General features: G+C 43.3%; 1 protein-coding gene across 1 annotated transcript in view; it reads left to right on the top strand.

Moving 5' to 3' along the window:
- The window catches only part of ERCC6 (ERCC excision repair 6, chromatin remodeling factor), a 73850-nt gene extending 58733 nt beyond the window's left edge, over nucleotides 1-15117 (top strand). The window contains 11 exon segments of the mRNA XM_007130488.4: nucleotides 657-773; nucleotides 2500-2595; nucleotides 4931-5146; nucleotides 5614-5724; nucleotides 6110-6229; nucleotides 6629-6723; nucleotides 7349-7494; nucleotides 7580-8272; nucleotides 9825-10029; nucleotides 10660-10738; nucleotides 11894-15117. Coding sequence (XP_007130550.2) covers nucleotides 657-773; nucleotides 2500-2595; nucleotides 4931-5146; nucleotides 5614-5724; nucleotides 6110-6229; nucleotides 6629-6723; nucleotides 7349-7494; nucleotides 7580-8272; nucleotides 9825-10029; nucleotides 10660-10738; nucleotides 11894-12316 — 2301 coding nt within the window. The 3' untranslated portion in view covers nucleotides 12317-15117.
- The last annotated feature ends 12656 nt before the right edge of the window (nucleotides 15118-27773 follow it).

Raw genomic sequence — 27773 nt, 5'->3', positions numbered from 1 at the left:
TGTTTTTCTCTGGACAGTTAATACCCATCTCATGTGGCTGTACTCCATTACAGAGCCATATGCTCCATTTTAGGCTGGAGTGACCTTTCATTTCTGGGATCATAGGGCTTTTCTTGAACTTACTCTCTGAGTCTCCTGTGGGCAGTAATCTCTGCTTATTATCTGCTGTTCCCCTTGCTGCAGCGTTTCCCTGAGTTAGTGTTTGATCTTCAGTCTTGCGGAGTAGCAGCAGTTCCTTTGTGGCTATTGGAGAGTACAAGATTATAAACTGAGATTTGTTTGAAAGCAGTTTTTTTCCCTAGAGGGGGTCAAGCACTGAATAAATCTCCACTTTAGGGTTTAACTATATAATAATAATTAAATAGAGGTGGAACGGGGCATGAAATTACCAGTTGTTCTTTCGTACATTTTGGTTAATGAGAAGTTTTGTTTTGTTTTGTTTTGTTACTGATGATATTATTATGAAAGCTACTGCGTCCTGGAGTATATGGAACTTAAATTTTTATAAATCATTTTCCTACTGTTTCCAACAATTTTGTACAACCATTGGTCATTCTTTAAAAAAAATTTTTTTAAGCATTGGAATCAATTGAGAGGTAAGAACAAATGCATTCCTTAGATATACAGTAATTGTTTCCCCTTTTCTCTTATTAAAGGTTAAAACTGCTTATAAGTGTGCATGTGTTCTACGAGATACCATAAATCCATACCTACTGCGGAGAATGAAGTCGGATGTCAAAATGAGCCTTTCTTTGCCAGATAAAAACGAACAGGTCTGTAAGTACAGGAATTATCAAAACATTCCTAAAGCACAGGTGTACCTGTCATTCACCCTGCGTTTCACACACAGAATAGGTGAGGCTAACAGGTGTGGTCTCTGGTGCTGTGGGACAGGCTAGTCTACAGCTGTATATACCTGCCTACGACAGGTGAGCCTGCTGGGCTCAGGAGTGACTGGAGGGTGGGGAAGTGGAGGTGGTCATTGTGCACATCCTTTCAGGGAGTTTTCCCCCTCAGTTGTTTGTTTATTTATTTATTTATTTATTTATTTAATTTATTTATTTTTGGCTGCATTGGGTCTTCGTTGCTGTGCACGGGCTTTCTCTAGCTGCGGTGAGCAGGGACTGCTCTTAGTTGTGGTGCGAGGGCTTCTCATCGCGGTGGCTTCCCTTGTTGCGGAGCATGGGCTCTAGGAGCGCGGGCTTCAGTAGTTGTGGCTCGCGGGCTCTAGAGTGCAGGCTCAGTAGTTGTGGTGCACGGGCTTAGTTGCTCCGCGGCATGTGGGATCTTTCCGGACCACGGATCGAACCCGTGTCCCCCGCACTGGCAGGCGGATTCTTAACCACTGCGCCACCAGGGAAGCATCCCCCTCAGTTTTTGGAGCATCTAAGGTGTGGAGCACTGATCTGAGGAAGATGAGTGGGTTTTCAGATCTGGTGCAAAGGTGAAAGGGTTGTCCTGGATCCCATGTAGGGACCTACTGGTCTGAGAATAAAGGAAAACAACCAGGTGTGGCAGATGAAGAAGGAGATACATTTTACAGAGTGAAAATTAGGAAGTCAGGCCTGATAGCTTCAGTTTCTATTTCTGTTTTTTTGTTTTTGATGTTTTTAAGTAGAGGTTGAGACACAGGTGGTGGGTGGGTGGCTTGGGGAGAGTGAAGAGTGTTGTCACGGCCGTCTGGGTCTGAGCAGGTGCTGAGCTGGGGGTCCTCTCTAGGACGCTGCCCTGGTGGGGCTGTCTCCAGAGTCACTCAGCACTTACCAGAAAGGAGTGGAGAAGGCAGGCAGTTGAGTTCCTCTTCATTTGGAAGTTTGCAGGGCAGATGCAGTGGGTGGCAGAGGGGTAGCTGAAGGAAAATACCGTGGGTTTGTGACTAGCCGAGGAGCATAGGCCATGAAATGGTGGCAGTGGTCTTGGAGAAGGAGAGGAGGGTTGAGAGGCAGAACGTCGGGGGGTGAGGGGAACGTGGGGGCATGGATTAGTAGGTGCCGTTGGGCTGGCAGGGTAAGGGGTTGTCAGAAGTGAGTCTGGTAAACTTGGGGATGGCTTAGAACTCCAGGAAAGGGAGGGGGTGTGCCAGGCAAGGTTAAGGTCCCTGGTCAGGTTTGCTGAAGTGAAGTGTGGGTTGAGGGGCTTGCGAGCTGAGGTGGTCTGAGCACTCGGAGGCTGGGATGGAGGAAGCGCTGTGCACCTGGTCCTGAACTTCCCCATGAGCAGGAAGCCAGGCTTCAGGGACTCCCGGGATAGTGGGGTGGGGACCAAATGGCATGGGGACCAAAAAGTGGATGGAAGACAGAAACGGAGGGGGCTCTTGAGAGGAGGGAGCTCTTCTTTGCTCAGCTCTGAGATGTGGCTTTTTTTTGTTTTGTTTTTAATAAGAGGTACACTGTGAAAATTGCATACATTGTGCTCTTTTGATTAGTAAATTTTGTTAATATTTTAGTTATTTTGTTTTGTTAAGTTTTTTTTTCAGCTCTGTTTTTATTCTCCCCTTAGGTCTTATTTTGCCGTCTTACAGATGAGCAACATAAAGTCTACCAAAATTTCATTGATTCCAAAGAAGTTTACAGAATTCTCAATGGAGATATGCAGGTCAGCCAAATAACAGAAGCTGGAGAAAGAATTGTGGACCAAGGAAAGTGGGGGAGGAAAGGAAACTAGTACTAGTCAAGGATTCACTATTATTACCCTCTTGAAAATATTTGGGTGTGAACCTTCCCTTCATTTGAAGCCCTTACAGAAGTAAGAGAACACACAGTTTGAGCATGCTCCCTTTTTATCTGTACTGCAGCACTGTTACACTTGAACCCAGCACTGCATGGTCTAGTGGAAGAATGCACTAGACAACAGGGTCTGTAATGGTGGGTCCTACAGGGATTGCTGTTCCTATGTAGCATGTCGGGAGCAGCCCCAGACTGCTGGGGTGCACAGAGGAAGAATTATTATTATACATTTTTGTATAAGTAATAACATTTTAGTTATTGGCCATATTCAGCAATATATGTGGGTAAACGTCTCTTCATTAAGCGCATGTAGTAAGTTTATCATCAGCTTTAGTCAAAAGCTTCATGTAAACTCTTCAACTTCTTTGTGCTTCAGTATCTTGAAGTGTGATTTGTATTTTTATTTGACATGTAAGACTTCCTTAGTCCTTGGTCCATCCTCGTTGGAGGTACAGCTGAGTAGCATGGGATGCTTGGAAATACTTTCCTGCCTCCTGTGTGGAGCCAGATAGAGATGAGTGTGGGTGACAAGGCTGCCTGTGTTCCGTAGTATCTACATGTTTTTTCCTCCAGATTAAGGCATTTTCGTTCTTTTACCCAGCTCTTACTATTTATTTCATCTTTCCTTGGCATCTCTAGGAGGTTTTTAAATCATTCACATTTATTCATCTCTCCTGTATCTCCCCTTAACTTATCTTCACATGTCTCCAAGTTGTGAAGCCTTAGGTGGTGTAGATCAGCACTGTCCAGTAGATAGAGAGTGCAAGCCACATGTGTGATTTTAAATTTTCTAGTACTCACATTAAAAAAGATTAAAAAGCAAAACAGGTGAAATCAACTTTGATAATTTATTTAGCCTGATGTATCTAAAATATTTTAATATGTAATCAAACTTTTTAAACTACTGAGATACTTTACTCTTTTTTTTTTTTACTAAGTCTTCAAAATTGGGTATTTTACATTGGTAACACGTCTCAATTTGGACTACACACCTCACGTGCTCAGTGGCCACACATGGCTCGTGACTGCTGTATGGGACAGCAGAGATCTCCAGGAAGAAAGACAAGTAACAGATGACTCTAGGGAGTGGTGATGGGGTTCCTGCTTTGTTCAGATCATTTATTGTTTATTTGTTTAACTGTTTACTAGTTAAAACTACCATACTCTTTGATTTTCGGCTTAATTTATGATTTATCTTTTTCCACTTGAGTTTTTATACTCGTGAGTGTGACTTGAGTCAGGGGTGAAACCTGTGAAAGATTCCCTCTCGTTGGGGCGGGCGAGTGGGCTCTCTCACTTGGGGTCTCCAAGCCCTTCTGCTGCGTGAAAAGTCCCGCACTTCATTCCCATCCGTGGGTTTTCCACGTGGGTATGTTTTCTGATAAACTAATGTAAAGGTAAAGGGAATTTCAACCTCTGACTCACATGTTAAAATACAGAACTTCTAGTGAGGTACTTAGGAGTATAATATTTAAATGCATTTGTTTGTAAAATAGATAGCTAGTGGGAAGCAGTCACATAGCACAGGGAGATCAGCTCGGTGCTTTGTGACCAGCTAGAAGGGTGGGATAGGGAGGGTGGGAGGGAGGGAGACACAAGAGGGAAGAGATATGGCTGGGTGCTTTGTGAACACCTAGAGGGGTGGGATAGGGAGGCTGGGAGGGAGTCGCAAGAGGGAGGAGATATGGGGATATATGTATATGTATAGCTGATTCACTTTGTTATATAGCAGAAACTAACACACCACTGTAAAGCAATTATACTCCAATAAAAATGTTTAAAAAAAATAATAAAATAAAGGCATTTGTTAAGTTACATGATAGATTTCCCTAAATTTTAGATGGGCATGATGTTTCTTATTTATATTTAAAAGGTGAGTCAGTTTTTTATATACTGTGAACTGCATACTTTTTTTTCTAGAGGGAAAAAAAATCATCAGCAGTTGAATGTGACCCTGGTAGATACGTTTGGTCCAAAAGGATTTTTTTGTTTTTAGAGAACTTGCCCTATCAGGAAAAGAAGATGTGTAAAGGTTGATTTCTTCCAGCTCCTAATATGCTGTGATTAGGGAGGAAACTAAGAAGCTGGTGAAGAATTACTATTTAATCTGTGTTACATATCAAACAGCCTCCTTCCTTTCCTTCCAGAGTGAATAGTATTTTACGTGGGGTAATCTGAGTGCACGTAATTCTTTTGTACCATAGATTTTCTCTGGACTTGTAGCCCTAAGAAAAATCTGCAACCACCCTGATCTCTTTTCTGGAGGCCCCAAGAATCTTCAAGGTATTCCAGATGAGGAACTAGGGGAAGATCAGTTTGGACACTGGAAACGTTCTGGGAAAATGATAGTCGTTGAGTCCTTGTTGAAAATATGGCACAAGCAGGGCCAACGAGTATTGCTGTTTTCTCAGTCCAGACAGGTGAGTATACAAACCTCATACAAGAAACAAGTTGGTTCTTTATGACTCACATCCATTATTCAAAAAATGAGATACTGTCTAAAATACTGATTCCAAAGGCAAATCCACCCATTGACCCTGAAGTGGCAGCCTGCAGAGCTCTTTGGGAGATGGGATCTTTCTGTAGAGTTGGTGCCCAGAAGTTGGCTTTTTAAAAAAGGTTTATTACCATGTGATTCTGGGGTGCAGGTGAGTTTGGATCTGAACTCAAATAAATGCCGTGCGGATTACAAAACCTGTAAGAATTAACAGTATGGAAATACCAAAAATATTCTTGCAGTAGTTACATTTATCTTCCTCGAATCAGGAAACCCCTTTTAATATAAGCCTTTTGGGAAGGATGTGACTCTACACAAATGTGGAGTACTCACTGGAGGTGTGCATTTGATTTTTAAACTCTTATATTCTCCACCCCTTCTCCCAAACAGATGTTGGACATATTTGAAGTATTCCTTAGGGCCCAAAAGTATTCCTATCTCAAGATGGATGGTACCACTGCGATAGCTTCAAGACAACCACTGATTACAAGATACAATGAGGTAACAAGTGAACAGAACGATGAAGTCACATGGTGCTACTTTGTGCAGAGGGGAAAGAAGGAGAGGTCTGCACCCACAGTTCCTACATCTGGGATTGGGCAGTGGGTGCTTTTAACTTAGTGCATTTCTGGATTATTGGGATGTGTTGTGTTTAAACAGAGAATGTGTATTCCTTCTTGAAAACCCAGGTTTAAATATTGCTAATATAATTGATATTAAAAGTAGAAGCTGTGAGATGGGATCCTGACTGACCAAAGGTTTCTGGGGCATAACCCATTGCTTGTATTGGGAACAGGCCTCCGTGTGGAGAATATGTAAAGGCAGAGGTGAAGAGCTGTAACTAGTCTTCCATGTGCATACTGAGTGTTGTGTGTCTTACCTGTAGGACACATCCATATTTGTGTTTCTTCTGACCACTCGGGTGGGTGGCCTAGGAGTCAACCTGACGGGGGCAAACCGAGTCATCATCTATGACCCTGACTGGAACCCAAGCACAGACGTGCAGGTCTGTTTATTTTGTTTAAAGGAGCGTGTTGGTGACATACTATCTGATGGCTTGCACTCGGGAGCGTCCTTCGGTGCCACGTTACCCTCAGCATATAGCTCACATCTTGGTTGTAGCTTGTCTTCAGCTTGGAGTAAGGGTCTTCACAGTTTTCCCGTAGCAGGCACACTAGACATGGGTAAAAAGAGAGCGTGGGAGGGGACAGACACACATTGTTTTCCAGGTAGAGTTGGCTAGGTCTGTTTTGTCACCTGCCTGTTTATCTTCCTTAATAGACCTTGGGTGTACTTAGCCTCATTAGCCAAAATTCTAATTTCGGGAGTGGAAGGGAGCGACCGGCTATTAGTCAGTGCTTATCGCTGAGAAGGGCCCTTGTTGAGCTGCGTCTCTCTGCCGTAGGCCCGGGAGCGAGCGTGGCGGATAGGCCAGAAGAAACAGGTGACGGTGTACAGGCTTCTGACCGCAGGCACCATCGAAGAGAAGATTTACCACCGGTCAGTACACGTGGCTGTGCTCCTTGACCGGAGGCTGCTCTCCTGGTTGCGGGTGTGCAGGAGGGAGAGGCATGCTGCCAGGGTTTGGAGCAAGGAATTTTTAAAAAATAGTACTTTAAGAAGTCTTGGGACTTCCCTGGTGGTGCAGTGGTTAAGAATTTGCCTGCCAACACAGGGAAGATGGGTTCGAGCCCTGGTCTGGGAAGATCCCACATGCTGCAGAGCAACTAAGCCCATGAGCCACAACTACTGAGCCCACGCTCCGCAACAAGAGAAACCCCCGCTCGCGGCAACTAGAGAAAGCCTGCGTGCAGCAACGAAGACCCAACGCAGCAAATTAATAAATAAATAAATTAATTAATTAATTAATTTTAAAAAAAGTCTTTCCATCTTAGAGCAATAGTTGCTGTAACTGAGCGATATGTGTTTTGTTTTTTTATCTTGTTTTGTTTTTGTATTTTTTCTTTCTCATTAAAATAAGCTTAGATGTCTTATTGTGTATTTTTTAAAAATGTCTTTGAACCTGATTGTTTTTCTACCTTATTAGTAGATAGTTACTGTATGTTTAGAATTCTGAGGTACAGCTAAACATTGTTTCATACCAGCTTAATTTCTATCTTTTTAGACAAATCTTCAAGCAGTTTTTGACAAATAGAGTGCTAAAAGATCCAAAGCAAAGGCGATTTTTCAAATCCAATGATCTTTATGAGCTGTTTACTCTGACTAGTCCTGATACATCCCAGAGCACTGAAACAAGTGCTATTTTTGCAGGTATTTCATAAAATAATTTAACCTAAAGTAACGAAATACGTAAGAATTATGCAGTATAACACTAGCATGTTTTTCCCTTTCACAGGAACTGGTTCAGATGTTCAGACACCCAAACGCCATTTAAAAAGAAAACTTTTTGGAACAGACCAGAACATTCCAGTAGGTAAAAAGTTCCCTGGTTCTAACACATCTGCAAATGTTGCCACGTCATCTGAAGAGAAATCTACAGCTATAGGACCTGAAGTGAATGCAGTAACTTCTAATCTAGGTGATCCTTTGAAAGATGCCCCTCAAACATCTTGTAGTCTAACTAACAGTGAGAGGCTTGGAGAAGAGACAGATGCAGTGTCCAGACTGCAGGATTCCTCAGTGATTCATGGAAACGGGGAAGGTTCAGATTCTCCAAGAATCAGCAAAATGTACAGGATGTCTGGTGAGGAAAGCATCGATGAAAAGGAGGGTCTTTCTGATAAAAGAGAAAGCTGCCGGGTTCAAACAGAACCTCTTTGGGAGAATGAGCAAACAGAAAATAATTTTTATAAGCACAAGTCGAAAACAAAACATCATGTGGCAGAAGAAAAGACCCTGGAGAAACATCTGAGGCTGAAGCAAAAGCTTAAGAGCTCTAAGCACCGCAGAGATGCCAAGTTTGAGGGAACTCGAATTCCACACCTGGTGAAGAAGAAGCAGTACCGGAGGCAAGACAGTGAAGATGAGAGCGAGCCCAAGGAACGCAGCCATGATGACTACGTCCTGGAAAAGCTTTTCAGAAAATCAGGTACTCCTTTTGCTGACCTTGCCACAGGTGTGCTAGGAATAGAAATGAGGGGGCCACTTCTAGCGGAAGCAGCCTTTCCTGACAGTGCAGAGTGTGTACTCAGCTGGAAGTATTTTTCCTTCTAAAACTCAGATTTGAAATGTATTGACATTTTTGAAAATCATTTTCACCTCTCTTTCCTAGGAGAATTTGAACCTTGGGAGAACAATAGGACTCGACTTCTAACCACATACAGGAGGGGTGCAATGCTTAAAATAGATTTGCACTACCTGAACATTCATAGATGATTTCTCTGCATGTTATATTTATCTGATTTAACAACCACAGGAGAGTAAAATGACAGATCATGGGGGAGAGAGACGGGGGCATGGCCAGAGGCAGGCACTCTGGAAGTAGGAAAGCTGGTAGCTAATATCAAGGGAGAAAAATTAGGAAAGCAGACTCAACAATTGCTCAGGACCCTGGAGGGACTGGCCAGCCTACACAAATTAGTCATCCCTGGGACTGTCTTACTCAGGTCTCACCAGTCATTGTGTTCCCAAGGTGACAGCCTTGAGTTTCCAAAGATTGCTGAATGGGTTTCTGTTCAGGAAAGCAGGCTTACGTATGGCATCTCAGAAGGAAACCATCTGGGCCCGATGCTTTCTTGTAAGGTAGTTCATTGGTAACTTGCTCTGTTTTTTTCTACAGTTCCTGGTCTATTTTCCTAAGAAAAATTATCTGTCTTGTCTAGTTTTCAAGTTGATTTGCATGGAGGCATAGAAAATACTCTTGTAATAATTTTTTTTTAATTGGCTTCTGTTTCAAGATAATTTCCCCCTTGTCATTTCTAATTTTGTATATTTTTTCCCCCTTTTCCTTTGTCAGGTTAAGCTAGTAGATTGTCTATTTTGTGATTTTTTTTTTCCCAATAAACCAGGTTTTTGATTTATTAATTAGATCCATGGTTGTTCTCTACCTCATTAATTTATGCTTTTATCTTCAGTATTTTCTTCCTGTTGCTTTTGTTTTTGTTTTGATGAGTTTTTTTGGTCCTAATTTTTATAAAACTGTTTGACTTGGAATTCAGTTCATTTATTTTTGTTCTTTCATTTTTATTGATAGAAATATTTAGGGCTGTGCATTTTCCACTGATGACTGCATTGGATTCTTCTGATATGTAGTGTTTCCATCATCATTACTTTTTAGAAATTGTGTAGTTTTATTTTATATTTGTATATTTTCCTCCTTCAATAGAGAATATATTAGTAGAAGATTTTAAAGTTTTCCAGATAACAGGGAAGAGTTTATGTTGAAGTGTGGTTATTAAAGCATTGTGCTTTGATTATACAAAGCAGGGACAGTTGATAGTCCCTCCCTCATTGGGTAGAAATGCAGGTGAAGAGCAGCAGCATTTGTAAAAGTTCCTGGGTCCTGGTGGTCACAGGTGAATAGCAGCTAAAAACGTTCATGACGTTTCCTCTACCCACAACACACTAGCCTATACAGAAGAAAATGTGTGATTGTGTACAAGCTGAAATAACATGTTCACTGTTTCCTTTGCTCTTGCCAGTGGGTGTGCACAGCATCATGAAGCATGATGCCATCATGGACGGAGCCAGTCCGGACTACGTGCTGGTGGAGGCGGAGGCCAACCGTGTGGCCCAGGATGCCCTCAAAGCACTGAGACTCTCTCGGCAGCGGTGTCTGGGAGCAGCATCTGGTGTTCCCACCTGGACCGGCCACAGGGGGGTGGCTGGTGCACCAGCAGGAAGAAAGTAAGAGGTTGCCGCCTTGCCATGCTTGTGAGGAGGCCAAACCTGCTGGGCTGGAAATAAAATCAGGGCAGGTGGGGATACCTCCTCCTGTTTATCTGCAGCAGTAGAAAATCTCTCAGGGAGGGATTAGGTCAGCCAGTTGTATGTGACTTGGGGAAAGACTTTTATCATCTTACCTTCTTCTTTGCTTTCATTCCCTCCTTTCCAAAGCTGATTTTTCAGGGAAAGGAGAAATCTGTTTTGCTTAAGAGGTGATGTCATAAAAAATAGTAAGAGGTACAGAATAACGATTAAACTTTAATGAAATGATTAGCTAGGTTTCAGCAATCAGTAATTACTATGGTATTCAGTGTGCTCTTTTAGAATAGTTTCCCTACCTAGAATTCAAGGGTAGTAAGTTGAGCAAGGATATTGAGTGGTTTTTACTTGAGATGCAGTAATAATTTCTACTACTTTACTAGGAGAGTAAAGTACAGGAATCTCAGGGGATAGAGCAGAAGCGTCATGGCTGTGAAAGAATAACCGTGCAGAAGAAAATTGCTCCAAGAGGAGTTTAGTTGTTGGAAGGGCATTCTCATCTGTAAGTCACAAAGTTACATTTTATCAACTATGACTCTCTTCCGTATTTAGGAGAAGATTTGGTCAGAAAAGGAACTCCAGCTTCTCTGTGCAGCATCCCTCTTCAGCGTCTCCAAAGGAGAAATGCCAGGTAATCTGATAGCCTATCAGCTTTTCATTTGTGAGATCTACTTAATTGAATTGCCATGAAAATTTCACTCGATTCTGCATGTGGAGAGCACCACTGGCATAATGACATCTGATATTTGTATTGTATGCACTTTCATGCATTTATGAAGTACTTTTGTGTGAATTTAAAAGGGCCAGCTAACTTCCTAGAAAAGACAAAGTCTTTAACCCAAGATCCATAGTAGAATCTCTGTTTTGTCTTCCAAAAGTTCGTATAAGGATGGGTGATGTATGAGTTGCTGCCCATACCGCCTGCCCCGTCCGGAGGTGAAGTACTAGCTCCAAGGACTGCTGCCCTCTAGACTAAAGCCCTCTAGACTAAAGGTCTAGAGGGCCTTTATTGAATTGTTGTTTGTAGTTTACTAGCTGCCAGAGCATTGTGCCCTTCTCTGCCTGTCCTACAACCCTGAAGGCCTTGAGTGCTTCACTGAGAGTAAATAGCAGGCCGTACTCTTATCATTTAATACTTCGTTTTTTTCTGCTTAAGTGTCATGTTACTTATAAAATTTGAAAACTCCCAGGTTCAGATTCCTGTTTTAGATTAATATGAACACATTTAGGAATAGAGAACCCTTTTTTTTGACTTCCTGTGTTATGTTCTTTTAGCAGTAGGGATGTGAAGAAAAACTAGATTTATGTAACTGTTCTAAGGAAACTCACATGAGGTGTAAAGTAGTAAAAAGATTTAAAAGTGAAGGAAGTATAGCTCTGATATTGCTCCTTATCCCACGGTGCTCAGATCAGGGAAAATTTGGGAGGAAGAACAGTAAATGCCCACAGAGCTCGTACCTCCTTGGAGACAGTTTCCCTAGAAGCCTTCTTTGGAAGCCCGGCCCCACCCTCTCTGCCCTCCCTCCACTCTCGTCCCTCAGGGTGGTGACGAAGCAAATAGTGTAAGTTTTGGGTTTTTTAGGAAATGTTTTCTAAGAGTGGGTGCATTTAGACACTTGACTCTCCTCCTTTCCCTTTGCATTAGACGGTGTATCATCCATTCTCCATCAGCCTCAGTGCCCTGGGCATGTGTGTTATGTTATGGCCCCTCAGCCTTTGGAGAAATAAGTAGTGGGAGCATAAACTGGAGATTAAATATATCGATGCACTGGTCTTCTTTCTCCAGGACAGCGCTATGAAAAAGGATGGAAAAGATAATGTTTCGGAGCATTTTAGTGGAAAAGTTGAAGATGCAGAGCCTTCATCCGGGGTCCTCACTTCGTCCTCACTGTTGTCTAAAATGAGAGCTAGAAACCACCTGATTTTGCCAGAGCGCTTAGAAAGTGAAAGTGGGCACCTTCCAGAGACTTCTGCTCCTCTGCCTTCCAGTGTGGAGCACGATGACCTTCTGGTAGAAATGAGAAACTTCATTGCCTTTCAGGCCCAAGTTGATGGCCAGGCCAGCACTCGGGAGATACTGCAGGAGTTTGAATCCAAGTTATCAGCATCACAGTCTTGTGTCTTTCGAGAACTGTTGAGAAATCTGTGCACTTTTCATAGAACTTCAGGTGGTGAAGGCATTTGGAAACTCAAGCCAGAATACTGCTGATCAATATTACCTTCTGAACTTTAGATTGACTTTTTCTAGTGGAAATTTCTGATTATTATTAATCTTATGATTAATAATCATATGTTTTGTCGATGGAAGTTGGCTGCATTTGATGTTTACTTTGAATGATAGCTACCTCATAATTAAAACTTTAAGGAGGAAGACATTCTTCTCCGAAACTTAAAAGTTTTAAAAATACCTGGATTTCTTTTTTTTTTTTTCCAAAATTAATTATGAAATCAGGGACCTAACTGTTAATCCTTGGAACGCATTTGTTCTTTTACCCAGAAGATGCTGTCAGGGAATACATTACTACTCATTTAGAAGTTTATAGACCAGAACTCTCAAGAATTCTTTTTATTGGTGCTAAAAACATGTCTTATATTCGGTTAGACCTGTTCAGTAAATCAGTTCATCAGTATCTGATAACAGAATTGTTTTTGTTACCTAGCTTTTAAATGTTTAAATCAATCATTTGCCACCCAAAAAAGAGATCGGACTTGCTACCTTTTGAGTCCTATTAGTTGCCTTTAAACGATCTTCTGTTAAGGTACTGTTAAATTGACAGGTATTTTTATTAGTAAAGCATGGAATAGCTTGATAATAAATGATGAGACATGTATTTGCAGAAACTTGTAGTTTTCTCAGTTTACAGTGGCTTTATTTTAAGCAAAGGGCACCTTTCCCCCCCGCATAGTGAATAGTGGTTTTAGGAAAATATGTTATCTTAAAAAAAAAAAACTCAAGCAGAACCAAAAGTAGGTACAAATAAAACCACCAACGCACACACACACGCAGCGGACATCGCTCCAGACCACACCCGGATATACCATCATCACCACATAGTGAGCACCGTTCCAGCCCTCTCTCTGCTTACATCCTGGGAGGGAACTTTGAACATTTTGTACCTTATTCATTGTCTGTCTTTCTAAGGATGCTGGTAACTTTATATCAGACATCATTGTTCTTCTTCTGTCCAGTCATTTTCATCTCTCTTTTCCCTTTCCGTTCACCGTAACTCTCCTGTTTTAGAGGTTTGGTTTTCAGCTGCATCTGTTTCTGGCTGTTGTTTATGTGTTTAGAGTTTTGTGATAATGTTGTTTTGATCCTTAGTTTGTTTTCTTAGTGTTGTTTTTCTTTCCTTGTCATTGTTTTATCATCACAGCTCTGAAGTCCTGTTTTCTGAAGTTCATTGGATTCCTTAAATGTCTTCTAGAGCTGTCACGGTGCAATTTGTTTGTTTCTTCGAGTCGTTTCCTCTGGTCTGCCGTTTTCACTCTTTCTGATTTTTCTGTATTGTGCTCTCCTTCCTCCCATGCTGTTTCTTTACATCTTGCTCATGCTAAAATCAGGCAGCTGGGTCCAGATCTCCTGTATGCTCTTCCCTGCCACCCAGAGAGAAGGGGTGTGGGTTTGGAGGTCGGGAGAGGCTCTGCTGGGCAGCATGCAGCTCTTGGTTGGAGGACTTGGGTTTTACTTTTCTGTTCTGAGATTTTGTTAAATAGCTTGGGCCATGAATCCTTCCCCTTAGATTAGGAGATGTCATTGTCAGAGTCATAATTCCCACCAGAATTTTCTGCTTCTTTTTTTGGATTCTGGCTTTTTAATTTTATTCTGTTTTTAAAGTGGTTTGGTATTAGAGGAAGAAGATTCTATTATTTTCTTCATTCTGCCATCATTATCTAGAAATAATAGAAGAGACTTTTAAACAGGTCAGTACATCCTAAACTTGACTACTTGGCTCAGAAGGGAGTCAAAATTCATGACTTTTGTTTCTTTTTTTACTTTTAATTTTGTAATCATTAGCCTATAAGAAAATTGCCTCCCTTTTTTTCTGGGATTAAAGTACCGATGCAGTTCACGAGTGTGAAGTGCTTTGGCATCCTAGCTCTATTGTGTGAAGTCTAAACTCTACCAAGCTAGGGAAGTTTTAGCCTTCTCATCAAGTAGAAAATGCCAGCAAAAGTTATGATGCAGTCACAGCAAGGTGGCCTTCGCTCCAAGCCTTGTCTCAGCTCTGCCACCAGCTGAGACCTTGGGTAGCCACTGCCTTGCCTGTGTCTCAGTATGGATATCTGTGAACATCGTCATCGTGCCTCTGGGTGGAGAGACTTAGAGGAAGATGCTCTGAGTCATGGTTTTAACAACATAGAGTAACTTATTCATTTAGATAAAGTCTAACTTTTGGAACTTTAAAAGCTTTGTACAATATAGATAGATTTAATGTATTTAAAATGTTGTATTGGTATTAAGCTACAATAAAGGATTTTAAAATTCTGTGAAATTTTAAAAATTCCTTAGTTAATACATGAATATACTATCACTCTTTAAAAATTTTCAAGCAATACTCTGCCTCCCCACCCTCTCTCGTTCATGTTCCAGAGATAAGTACTGTATTTGGTGTGTATTCTTCCAGGCTATTTTCCATGCCTGTACAGATGCGTGCAACAGAGACTGCTGCTGTAATGTCTGTTTTCCCCTTCTCCTTTACTGATAAGATTCCTGCTTTTTACCTGGACACGTGGCTGCTCAGCTCACGACTCTACTTGCCAGCCTCCCTTATGGTTAATTGCGGCCACGTGACCAGGCAATGGGTTACAAAGAGAACATCCAGACTGGGCCCTTAAATAAGAAATTGGGTGTCCACTCCATTCGACATTCTCCTTTGTGCTGGCTGAGATGCCTGTGGGAGCTTAAGCAGTGACATGAGGTGGGGAGAAGTCGTGTGCTGAGGATTGAGACGTTGGCCTGCCAGTCTTGAGCTGCTTCCCTTTCACCCGTTAACTTAAGAGCAAAATAAATTCCTGACTTGTTTAAACCACTGTCTTTTGGAGTCTTTTTGTTAACAGCAGCTGGTTTTGTTTTATATGTGATTTACAAAAATGGGATTATCTTTATTATTTTGCAACTATTAACTTTTCATTTAACGTTATATACAACACGTCCTTTCGTTCCTGTAAATATAGCTCAACCTTCATGGAATTGCTGGAATTAAAATTAGGTGGATTTTTAATTTTAATGGTTGGAATGAAAGTGCTTCCTTCAATTCATACTCCATAAAAGGACCATTCTCCACACCCTTGCCAACAGTAGGCCGTATCAATCTCGGGAGTTTGTTGTTTGTTTTCCTAAACCATATTGTGGTTGAAAATACCTTGTTTTAACTTGAATTTCCCTGATTACTTATAAAACTAAACATTTCCATGTTTTTTGACCATTTGTAGATCCTCCATTACAAGTTGCTTGTTCATGTTACGTTGGCCTAGTTTTACTATAGATCATTTTCTCTCTTAGGGGTTACCCCCTTTCCCAAACAAAAATGAAAAGGCAATTGTTCCTACTAGTATTGAATAGTCCAGTCTTTTCTCCATCCATTTGAAATGCCTAGTTTATCATATGCTAAATTGTCTGTTTCTGGACAGTGGATCTAGATTCTATTCTACTGACCACATACTTCCCTGTCTGACTTTGTACAGTGTTTTGCTATCTGTAGGCATGTTCCCCTTCCTTTTCCCCCCCTCTTCGTTGTCTTATTCTTGTGCATTTTCTGTTTCAGGTGAATCTTAGAATCGGTTTATCAAGTTCCACCAAAATTGTGTTGCTCTTTTGATTGGGATTGTATTAGTTTATACATTAATTTGAGGATAATAGACTTCTTTTAATTAACGTAGTTTTTCCCATTAGCATCATGATAGGCCTCATTTTATTAGAGTATGTTATATTCTTGGATAAAATTTTAATAACTTTCTTCATGCAGGTCTTGCACATTTCATATTAGGTTTATTCCTAGCTATTTTATAGATTTTTAGTTTTGTGAGGGATCTTTTTACTTTTGCATGAAAATATGGAGAATTAGAACACAGAACGTTTTTATGATGTTTATCATACAGAGTTTATAATTTAAATATAGTCAAATTCAGTCTTTTCATGTTTTTTTTTCCTTAAGGCACCTGTAGTATCAAAAACTTCCAGTCAAGCCAGACTATTCCAATCCTGGCCTTACCAGGTATTAGCTGTAGGAGCTTTGGCTTGTGCTTCATTTCCTAATGTGAAAATGGAGATAATAGTCTTTACTTCCTTTATTTATTTATTTATTTTTTTTGCGGTACGCGGGCCTCTCACTGCTGTGGCCTCTCCCGTTGCGGAGCACAGGCTCCGGACGCGCAGGCTCAGCGGCCATGGCTCACGGGCCCAGCCGCTCCGCGGCATGTGGGATCCTCCCGGACTGGGGCACGAGCCCGTGTCCCCTGCATCGGCAGGCGGACTCTCAACCACTGCGCCACCAGGGAAGCCCCATGTTTCATTTTGTTTCCTTATTTAAGAACCCCTTTCCTAACCTAAAGTCGTGATTACATTCTCATAAATTCTCTTGTAAACACCATGTGGATAGTTGCTTTTTCTAGCACCTTTTAAAAAAATAGTTCATCCTTTCCCTCCTGACTTGTAAGCCTTCCTCTATCACTATATCTAATTTCCATGTAATTATGGGAATGTTTCTGGGCTCTGTACTCTGTTAAATTGGTCCACTTACTTAACTTTGCCAATAACCCACTGTTTTAATAATTGTAGCTTTATAATTGGCAATCATATATGGTAGAATGATTCCCCTCATCTTCCCCAAAATTTCTTAGTTCCTGGACCTTTGTTTGGGATCAGCTTGTCACATTTGGATTTTGTTGTTGTTTTTGAAATTGTAATGACTGTACAGATTACTTAGGGAGGATTGTTTACTGAGTTTCTCCTCTATGAATAGGGCATATCACTCTGTTTATAATACATATTACAAAGGCATAATTCCATTATGTCTTTCACTTTTATAAGGTCATGCACATCTTACATTAACTCCTAATTATCCTACAGTTTTTGTTGCTATAGTAAGTAACATTTTAAAAATCACATTTTCTAGTTTATAAGAGTATTGTTGGATTTTACCTATTGGTCTTGTATTTAGCAACCTTGCTTGAACTCTTATTAATTCCAGTAAGTCTGTAAATTGTCCTGTGTGGTACAATCATGTCAGCTGCAAATAATGACAGTTGTATTTCTTCCATTTCAATACTTACACCATGTATTTCCAATATGATAATGAATATAATTGACAGTGGTTGACATCCTTGCCTTATTCCTGACTTCTAAAGTTTTACCATTAAATATGCAGTTGCTGTTGCTTTCTGGCAGATGATCTCTATCAGGTTAAGGAAATGCTCTTTCTGGGCTTCCCTGGTGGCACAGTGGTTAAGAATCTGCCTGCCAATGTAGGGGACACAGCTTCGAGCCCTGGTCCGGGAAGATCCCACATGCCGTGGAGCAACTAAGCCCATGTGCCACAACTACCGAGCCTGCGCCCTAGAGTCTGCGAGCCTTGACTGCTGAGCCCACGTGCCACAACTACTGAAGCCTGTGCGCCTAGAGCCCATGCTCCTCAACAAGAGAAGCCACTGCAATGAGAAGCCCACGCACTGCAACAAGGAGTAGCCCCCGCTCGCCGCAACTAGAGAAAGCCCACACAGCAATGAAGACCCAATGCAGCCAAAAATAAAGTAAATAAATTAAAAGAAAAAAAAAAGGAAATGCTCTTTCCAATCCTGAATCCGGTGCTGAATTTTATTAAATGATTTTTCTGCACTATTGATTTAATTGTGTAGTTTTTCTCCTTTAAATCTCTCTCAGTGTTGTAAAGTACACAGTAATTTTCCAAAATTAAAACATCTTTTAGACTTCTACTTCCAGAATGGCAGTGTGAAGGACCCTGCAGAAGTGCAATCCAGAAAATGACTATAACTGGACAAAATTCCAGAAGACAAACACCCCCTCCCTCCCCCAGAAAATTTAATATTTCTGGAAGTAATCCTAAGGGTATATTGTAAATGAAGAGACAGTCAAGAAAATCTACTAAACCTTGGTAAGAACAGCAAAAGTCTGTGACTCTTGGGCCACGACTATTCCTTCCCTGCTTCCTCCTCATCTCAGTGTGATGACAGAGTCTGTGATCCAGGTAGGTTTAGCCAAAAAAATGTGGCTCCTTCCTGCAATTCCTAATCCAGGGATACAGTATCTCACTGGGAGGGGCATGCTGGCAGCATTTCTCATCCCCTCCAGCTCCAAGTTGCAGGGGCTAAATTCATGGAGTTAAAAAGCAAAATAACAAGTTAAAAATTCACTAGACTTGAACTGGCTGAAGAAAGATTCAGGCAATTTTCAGATAGATGGATAGAGATTATACTATCCAAAGAACAGAGAAAAAAGAATGAAGAAAAATGTACAAAGCCAAAGGGAAACGTGCTACACCATTAAGTGCACCAATATATGCATAATGGGAGTACTGGAAGGAGAGAGAGAAAAGAGAAGAAAAAATATTTTAAGAAATAATACCTGAAAATATCCCAAATTTATTTTTTTTTAAATCCATGAAGCTCAGTGAACTAAATGCAAAGGCTCTCACTGACACATCAGTAAAATTGCTGAAATCAAAGACAAAATCTTGAAAGTGGCAGATGAAAAATGCATCATTTACAAGCGAACTTCAATATGATTAACAGTTAACTTCTCAGAAAACAAGAGAGGCCAGAAGGCAGGGATAACACTCAAAGTCCTCAAAGAAAAAAACTATCAACCTAGAATCATTTTACCAGTAAAGTTATCATTAAAAAATGAAGGCAAAATAAAAACTTGCCCAGATAAACAAAAACAAAAACAAAATTTGTTGCTACCTAATAAGAAATAATAAAAGGGAAGGGGAGTGAGGCCAGGCTCCCTGGTTTTGGGGGACTGAACCCCCCACCGAGACCTATCACTTCTCTTCCACTGGCCCAGCCACCCTCTGCCTTATCCTTCTCATTACCCAACCCCACCCAAGGGAGAGAACAAAGGGCAGTGACTACTGCCCCACCCCCTCTTCCCAATCTTCTGCAGCACCTGTAGTCCAGTCCACTTTTTCTTCAACATCTACTCAGAAGGCAAACCCCAGAAGTTCTGAGTGCCACGCTCTAAACTCCGTCATCCACACGGGACTCCTGCCCATGACAAGGCCCACCATGACCCCAGGGCAAGCTGGGCCTGCCAGGGGAGCAGATGACCCACAAGGAGAGTGTCTGGGAGGGGATAACTGGCTTAGAACCGTCTAGATGCATTTCCTCTGAGCTCTCAGTTTGCCCACAGCCAGTGGGAGCAGAGGTAGGTGTCTGCTCTCAAGCCTGGCTCAGGTAATGCTCTGGCTCTCAAGTTAACTGGGGAGAGCATGGGGAGAGGGATGCCACGGAGGGCAGCTCCTCAGGCCGCGTGGGCCTTCTTCTGAAGGAGACAGGGTGGGCATCCTCAGCAGGAGGCATCACGGTGGCACAGTGTGCATTGAGGGCAGGTGCTGTGTGTTTCTGGGGTGAACTTATCAAGTCCCCCAATGCACCTCCCTTCCCTTATTCCCCCTTCCTCCTCTTCCCCCTCTCTATCATTTGGTCATGTTTATTATGTGTCAACAGTATGCACATTAATCTGTTCTCTAAGGGTAAATAAAGAAGGTAGGGACTTCCCTGTGGTCCAGTGGTTAGGACTCCGTGCTTCCAAGGGTTCGATCCCTGGTCAGGGAACTAAAATCCCACATGCCACGAGGCGTGGCCAAAATAATAATAATAATAATAATAATAATAATAAGGTAATGGCTGTATTCTCAAAGAGACCCAATCCTGGGGGAGACAGGCTCTCAATGAAGTATCAAGAGGCAGGATGAACCCGTGCCCTGGTAGGGGTCTCAAGAGACAGGGATTCCGGGAGTTCCCTGGTGGCCTAGTGGTTAGGATTCTGGGCTTTCACTGCTGTGGCCTGGGTTCAATCCCTGGTCAGGGAACTGAGATCCCACAAGCTGTCTGCATGGCCACAAAAAAAAAGGAAAAAAGAAAAGAGAAGCAGGGATTCCAAGGAAGGCTGGTATTGAAGGTGGCATTGCACTCATTCATACCACAGTCCTCTATTGGGCACACTGTAGGCCAGACAGCATCCCCAGAAAAGTACCTGCTGTCTAGGCTGCCTTGACAGATGCGTGGACCTTGCTAGGCAGAGAAGGGAAGATGTTCCAGGAGGGGAAACACGAATGTCCAGTTCTTGCTGGGACATGGGTGGTGGGTGGTTAGAGGTAATCCTAGAAGGCCTGGAATAACAAGGATGGAGATGGATTTTATTTCATAGGGTAATAAGGACACAAAACACATGCTCACTGGAGGAAGTCTGGAAATTACATAAAGTATAAAGAAGAATTAATAAAATATCCATAATCATATGACTCATGGGCAACGATAATTAACTTCTAGATATATTTCCTTCCAGTCTTTTTTTCTTCTGAATACTTTTAATAACAGATTATATTACATATATTTTTTCATTTGGTGTCTTCATTTAATCACTTTCCCATGTTAAGAATTCTTTTGGAAAAAAAATTCTTTTGGTCACATAATATTGTCATATGCAGATATATCATAATTTATTTAATTTATTAAATAAATAAGCCTATGAGGTTTATACCATTTTTATTAACTTAATATATCATAATTTAACATCAGTTTCCCATTTTCTCCTGTTATAAATAACACTGGTGGACATTTCCATGCATGACGGTTTTCTCTCCCTTCTCATTCTGGATCAGTTTCCTGGAAGGATTCCCAGGTCAGAGACCTTCGCGTTCCCCAGAAAGGAAGAGGCCAGTTCCCTGGCTGGCTTGGCGTTTCTAGGCATCTGGGTCTAATTTCATACTGGTGCTATGTGGAACTTTGGGAAATGTGGGCTTAGCTCATGGCAGGGTTGCTGTGTCGCTGGTGGAAATCCCTCAGGTCCTGGGATCCCCCCATAGTTGGAGGGAGGTCTCCTCCTTTCAGTCATGGACCTGCCCCTGACCTTCCCTGGCTGGCTGCTATTTGGTGTCACCTGGATGTAAGTGGTGGAAGGGGCCTCAACCCTCTGGGCTGGAGGGGCTGGGGGCCCAGGGAAGCAGCGTGGAGTGTGCTATGTGCCAGGCACTGCTGCTGCCACTTCACGTGCATTGTCTCAGATGGACCTCCTCCAGCACCACCCAGGCTGCTCTGGCTCCAGTTCCCAGGTGTCCAAGTTAGGCTCTGGTGTCCCTGGACACCACACGCAGGTGCTGGGCTGCAGGGCGGCAGTCAGCCACATTCTCTTTTCACTCTTTTGATGATGCCCAAGGCAGAGGATCTGGGTCAGCACACGGATAACTACACTTAATTTAAAAATCTTGCTGTTTTGAAATAATTTCAACATTACAGAAAAGTTATGAGAATATCAGAGAACTCCCTTGACCTAGATTCACCAACTGTTTACATTTTTGCCCCATTTGCTTGTGCGCATGCGCGCGCGCGCACACACACACACACACACACACACACACACACACACACACACACACACACACACACACTTTTTCCTGAACATTTGAGTGTAAGTTGTATACATGCCCCTTTACCCCTAAATATTTCAGTGTGCTTTTCCTAAGAACAAGGACAATCTCTTAGATACCCACGGTACAGTTATCAAAGGCAAGAAATTTAACTTTGATGCAATACTATGATCTGATATGAAGGCTATGTTCAGATTTTATCAGCTGCCCCTCTCTGTCCTCTGCATCTCCTGCCACCACCCGCCTGTCCAAGACCACACACTGCCTTTGGTCATCCATTCTTTTAGTCTCCTTTAAGTGGAGTAGTCCCACCTTTCTTTGGCCTTCATGACCCTCACAATTTGGACATTGCAGAATGTCTCTCAGTTTGGGTCTGTGGGGTGTTTGCTTACGATGAGGGTTTGGTGAAGCATCTTTAGCAGAGGTGGTGTCTTGTCCCCTCAGGGCATGGCCTTGGCAGGCTTGATGAGCTTCCGACCCCATATTGGTCATGCTGACCTTGACCACCTGGGGAAGTTGGGTTCCCCCTGGGCTCCTCCCCTCTATGTTACTCTTTACCCCCCTCTTTAAGCTCATTAAGTATTTTGTGGGGGAGCTGCTTTTGAGATTATATGGCTATCTTGTTCCTCATCAAATTTTTGCCCACTGTTTTTAATCTTCATTGATGAGATTTGCCTGGATCCATGATTACTATGATGGTTGCCAGAGGATTTTCTAACTTCATCATTCCTTCTATATTTATTATTGGCATTCATTGGAAGGAAGAGCTGTCCCTGCTTATTTATTTAGAGCAGAATGGACTTATGGCATTTTATTTTGTTCAGTAGATTATAATCCATTAGTATCATCATTTAGTTTGATGCTCAGACATTCCCAGTCTTGCCCCAGAGCTGCCTTAAGTGAGCTCTTATAGCTTTTTGACGTGTTCCCATAGTTTTTGGCTACTTCCTTCCCTCCTGGCACAGCAAGATAGTTCAGGCTTACAGTGTACTTTTCTCCTCTTGAGTTGGAATCAGCCATTCCTCTGAGTCGTGTTCCCCCCCACCTCTCTCTCTTTCTTTTTATTCTGAAACAATTTCAAACTTACATAGCATTTGCGAGCCTGACTCCTGTTTTAGTGGGGCATGGTACTGAAAAACCAAACACTGTATATGCTCATTGCTATTGGAGTATCATTTGTATTCCATATTTATTTTCAGTCTATCCTCAGGAACACAAAGATACTGGGTTTATAATAGTGCTTTAAAGTGTTTATTTAAAATAAATTTTGGGTTACCAAAGTGATGTGATTTATAGAAAAATATGAAGTCAAAATTATGCACTGAATTTGTTGTATCACATTGCGAAGGTGGGAAGTAAATGAATGAAGTCAGGAAAACCCCAGACCACATTGTACTGGACTTGGTTTTGAACACCAAGGGGCACTTTGGCGTCCCCCCAAAACACTGAATGCTGGGAATGCCCAGCTCGTGGGGAAGTTGGCTTGGGCTAAGAAAAATAGCTCATTCATAACAAGTCAAAGGAATTTAATGTTCTCAGCAAGCCTTTGAGATTTATACCATTCTTGTTGCCATTGTACAGATGGGGAAACTGAGGCACAAAAAGCCGTTTGGTGGGGCAGGGCTCTTTGGTGCTGCAGTAACTCAAGTCTGTGATGGTGACCAGGGATGCTGATCTCTACTTTCTTAATCTGGGGTGTGGGTTGTGGCACTGAATGAAATTTAAGGTCTCTTCCATTGCTAATATTCAAAGATAAAATGTTTATTGGGATTGTCTTTCCATTAAAAACATGCACTGGCTTGGGTCTGCTTAGGCAGAAAACCATGACTTGCTCATCTGGTTTGTCTTAAGGAGAACTGGTGCATATTAAAGAAATTTACTTATCTCAACACATCTTATTTCTAAGTCTCAGATTCTTTATATGTAAAACGGGGATAAATATAGCACCTACTTCATGAAGCTACTGTGAAGATTGGTTTCAGATAATGCAAAATATCAAGTGCCTGGCACATAGAAGGTTCCCATTAAATGCTAACCATTGGGGGAAAAAACACCATTCAGCTAATAAGACCCAGAGTTTGGACTCAGGTGGTACGGTCGCGGGGCCATCCTGTTTGATTCCTACCTGTTGGGACCCTGCTGTCTCCAGGTGTCTGTCTGCATCCAGAAGAAGGCCTTGGCCAGGAGCTTTCTGGTCCTGACCACAAAGAATGTGGGTACGCCGCAGAAGGACAGCTATGGCAAGATCGACCGATAGTGGACGGGAAAGAGAACGGCAACTCCTTGCTTGTCATCTACACCAACAGCAGGGGCAAGGAGCCCCCTGGGGGACTAGCCGGCCCTGCCCAATGGTGAGGACAGCTTCACGCTCAGCCTGAGTGGGTGACGGCTTGGTTGACAGTGCGCTGGGTGTCACGGGCCCCTCTGACAGCCAGGGGAGGCATCAGAGATGCAAGCAGTCAGGTCCTAGACCTTTGCACACTGAGAATATAGCCAAAGTCCCAAATGAGCAGGACCAAAGCATGGGTGTGCTGGCCACTGGCCCAGATGGAGTAGAAGCTGCATTCAGAGTCCTTCCCCAGCCCTCCCTGGGCTCGGCCGCTCCCCTCTCTCTTAATCACTTTTCCCCACAGGGTCCTGCCTGCCCAGCCAGCATGACTGGCTGCTCAGGCTCCACTCATGGCATGACTCCCGAGCCCACGGACCCGGGTTCCAGTCCTAGCTGCTTTTTCCATCAGTCCATCGTGATGGAGTTGGCATGGATTGACAGTGCCTTGTCCTGCCCCAGCTCAGTCCTTCCACGGCTCTGTGGTTTCACCCTCCTCTCATACCTTCTGTGGGGCTGGGGCCTGCAGAGTGGCTTGGCAATCAGAGACCCTGGCCCGTGGGTCCCCCAGCTCTCAACCATCAGTATCCCCGTCGCAGACAGAAGCTTATCACGTTGCAGTAAAAACCCAAGTGCATAGGCATGAGTCTATGGGAACACTGGCTGTCTGCAGAGCGAAATGGGAACAGATTCTTTAGATCTGCAGAGCCTTCTACTGATTTACTGTGGAGGCGCCCTGACAGCAGGACGCCTTTGGGCGTGTCTGGGCCCTGCTAGCCTGGCAACAGTTTGTTGATTGAATAGATGAAAGCACCCCCAAGACTCATTTTCTGCAAATAATCCTCTGGCTGTAGTGGTGGACCAAACAAGCCCCCTCGGGCCCCTGTTCCCCTCCAGGTTTTTGTGTGCCAAGGACCAGGGTCAGGCTGAGCCAGGAAATCCCGGGCAAGGGGGCAACTGTGCCTTGTTCCCAGCGCTCCGGCTCTCTGGATGGTCAGGGGCAGCTTGTGAGTGACTGGCTGTGGCTCTGCAGAGCTGAGTGTTGCCTGAGGCCTTGGCTGTTTCCAAGGTCCCCTCACCTTCTCTGCAGCCCAAATTCCTCCATCAAACACTCCCTTGAGGGACGGCAGATGCTGAAAGCAGCGCTCACTCTTCCTGCTCCTAGACTGGCCCCTAGTTTAGAAAGCTTTCCGTGAACACGACAAGGAAGACAAGCTGTCGTGCAGGGAGCCTTCCGGCTCATCTGTGTGGTTTTCTGGATAGTTCCTTTCCCCTGAATTCTCTCACTGGTGTCCCAGGGCTGTCTTTTCCTTCTCTAGTCCCCTTCTAAGCAGAAACAAAAATTCGATGGATCCAGGATCCTAAATGTAAGACTAGAATAGAGGAAGTGTCTGGAAAAATAGGGATGTGGGTGTGCAGGATGGAGGGGAAGTGATGGGGCTGATGTAGGCAAGATTGGGGTCCTCCTGGGGGCTGGGGAGGAGGGGTGTCCCTTTCTGGGTAACCAGACAACAAGCGCCCGACTGAGGAATGAGGGCTCTGCCTCCCCCTGACTCATCACGAGGGCAGTGGGGGGAAAACCCCGCCTCATCGAGGAGAAAGCCCAGAGGGGGTGAGATTGTCCTGGGTAGACACAAAGCCACTGCCACACAATAAACTAAGAAAAACATTTGCAACACAGATGACGAACAGAAGAGTGAAATCTTTTTGCATTTAAAGCTCTTACAAATCATTGATCCTCCAGTAGGAATCATGAACCCTCCAACAGGACAATAAACAAGCCCCCACCCCCCAAACACCAAAGAAATACAGTACAGTAGAAGCAATATATGTACAGTAAACTGTTTAACCCCGTAAAAAGGAAAAAGAAAAGATAAAGCAAGATGGCTTTTTTGTGTGTGGCTTATCAGACTGTCAGAAATGATTTTAAAAGTTGCCTGCTGGGCTTCCCTGGTGGCACAGTGGTTAAGAATCTGCCTGCCAATGCAGGGGACACGGGTTCGAGCCCTGGTCTGGGAAGATCCCACATGCCGCGGAGCAACGAAGCCCGTGTGCTATAACTACTGAGCCTGTGCTCTAGAGCCCGCGAGCCACAGCTACCGAGCCCACGTGCCTAGAGCCCATGCTCCACAACAAGAGAAGCCACCACAATGAGAAGCTTGCACACCACAACAAAGAGTAGAGTAGCCAGAAGCAGAGAGGGATGAGTGAGTGACGGGTTTCTGGGCACAGAGAGGCAGCCGGATGACAGCAGATGAGAGCAGGTAAGACTCTCACTCACCAGCAGCTCTGCACTGGTGCCTCCCCTAAATGATCTCCTTTCGTGCACCCTCACCATAGTTTCGTTATGGCTCATTAAACAACGATAATTAAAACAAAATATATTAGATTTGTTTATCTTGGACTTCATAAGGGAATGAGGTTTGCAATGGATGGTGGTGCAGATCTAGGACTTCAAGACTTACAATCAGCAGAGTAATTAAGGGGAAGTTGCCTTTGTCGTGCAAAAATGCACTTCTCAGGGGTAATGAACTCTCCCTGGTGGTGGGAGTTCTGGCTGGGGTGGGGGAGGGGACCAGGGGCTGCCAGAAACTGGTCCAGCTAGGGGAGGAGCTGGAGTTCGTTGGGTCAGCAGAATGCTGTGTTCCAGGTGCTGTTCTAGACACTGGGTTGCTCCAATGAGCTTGCACGGTAGCAGGGAGGTGGACCAGTAAAACACGCGAGAAGGTGTTGACAGCTAAAAAGGAAATTAAAACAGGAGAAGAGCAGAGAGTTGGGGGGTGTGGGGAGAGTCGGGCTGTGGTAGCCCTGGGACTCTTCTCTTGAAGAGATGACCTAGAGGTGGGAATAGGTGATGTGAGGGCCAGAGGCTTGAAGGTGTCGACTTAAAAAAAATACGCAGCGTGAGAGTTGCCAGTTAAGTTTTATTTGCGGCAAAATGAGGACTGCAGTCCAGAGGCAGCATCCCAGATAGCTCTTAGAAACTGCTCCAAAGAGGCAGTGGGGGAAGGTCAGCATATATGTGATTTTGGTGAAGGGGGAATACATTTAATCAAGCACATATTTTTTTTTCTTTTTCTATTTTTTTTAAAGGGAAGGGGATACGAATACATTTTATTTAAATCTCAAAGGATGAGGTTACTTCAGCTGGATCTGAGTAACATCATATATTACAAGATGCCTGATTTCTAGTAACAGAAATCTACATCAAACTGGCTTAAGCAACAAGGGAATTTATTGGCCTCGATCATTGGGAAACCCCAGAGGCAGCTGCTTCAGGTACAATTGCATTGAGAGGTACCAACTGCCATAGGGGCTTTGACCGTCTCCATCTTGGGACTTTACTGTCTGCTATGAAGACTTCACTTTAAGGGTCGTTCTTCTCATGAGTCAGCACAGACGGCGCCTGTGTACTCCAGGCTTCTGGACACGTTGGTGTCTCCTATCTCAGAACGAAAAAGGCTGTCTTATTTGGGTCATGTGCTCAACCCCGGGTCAATTCCTCCACCTAGAGGGCAGCATAGTCTGGCCCTCCTGGGTCATGAAGCATATGTTTTTTGTGAAATTTTCTGCTAGTCTCGTGCAGGTTACGGCTAGTCAGGAGGAGCAGTCGTCACCAGGAAGGATTTTAGTGCTTTTCTAGATATGAGGAGATACAAGAATTGGGCTCATAAAAGTGGCTCCTGAAAATATCTAACTATCTGAAGACCTGTTCTGCCAGTTTTTCCCAGAGC

This window comes from Physeter macrocephalus, chromosome 20 (genome assembly GCF_002837175.3).
Source record: "Physeter macrocephalus isolate SW-GA chromosome 20, ASM283717v5, whole genome shotgun sequence".
Classification (NCBI taxonomy): domain Eukaryota; kingdom Metazoa; phylum Chordata; class Mammalia; order Artiodactyla; family Physeteridae; genus Physeter; species Physeter macrocephalus.
Note: the sequence above shows the minus strand (reverse complement) of the source record. Positions and strands in the feature narration are given on the sequence as shown.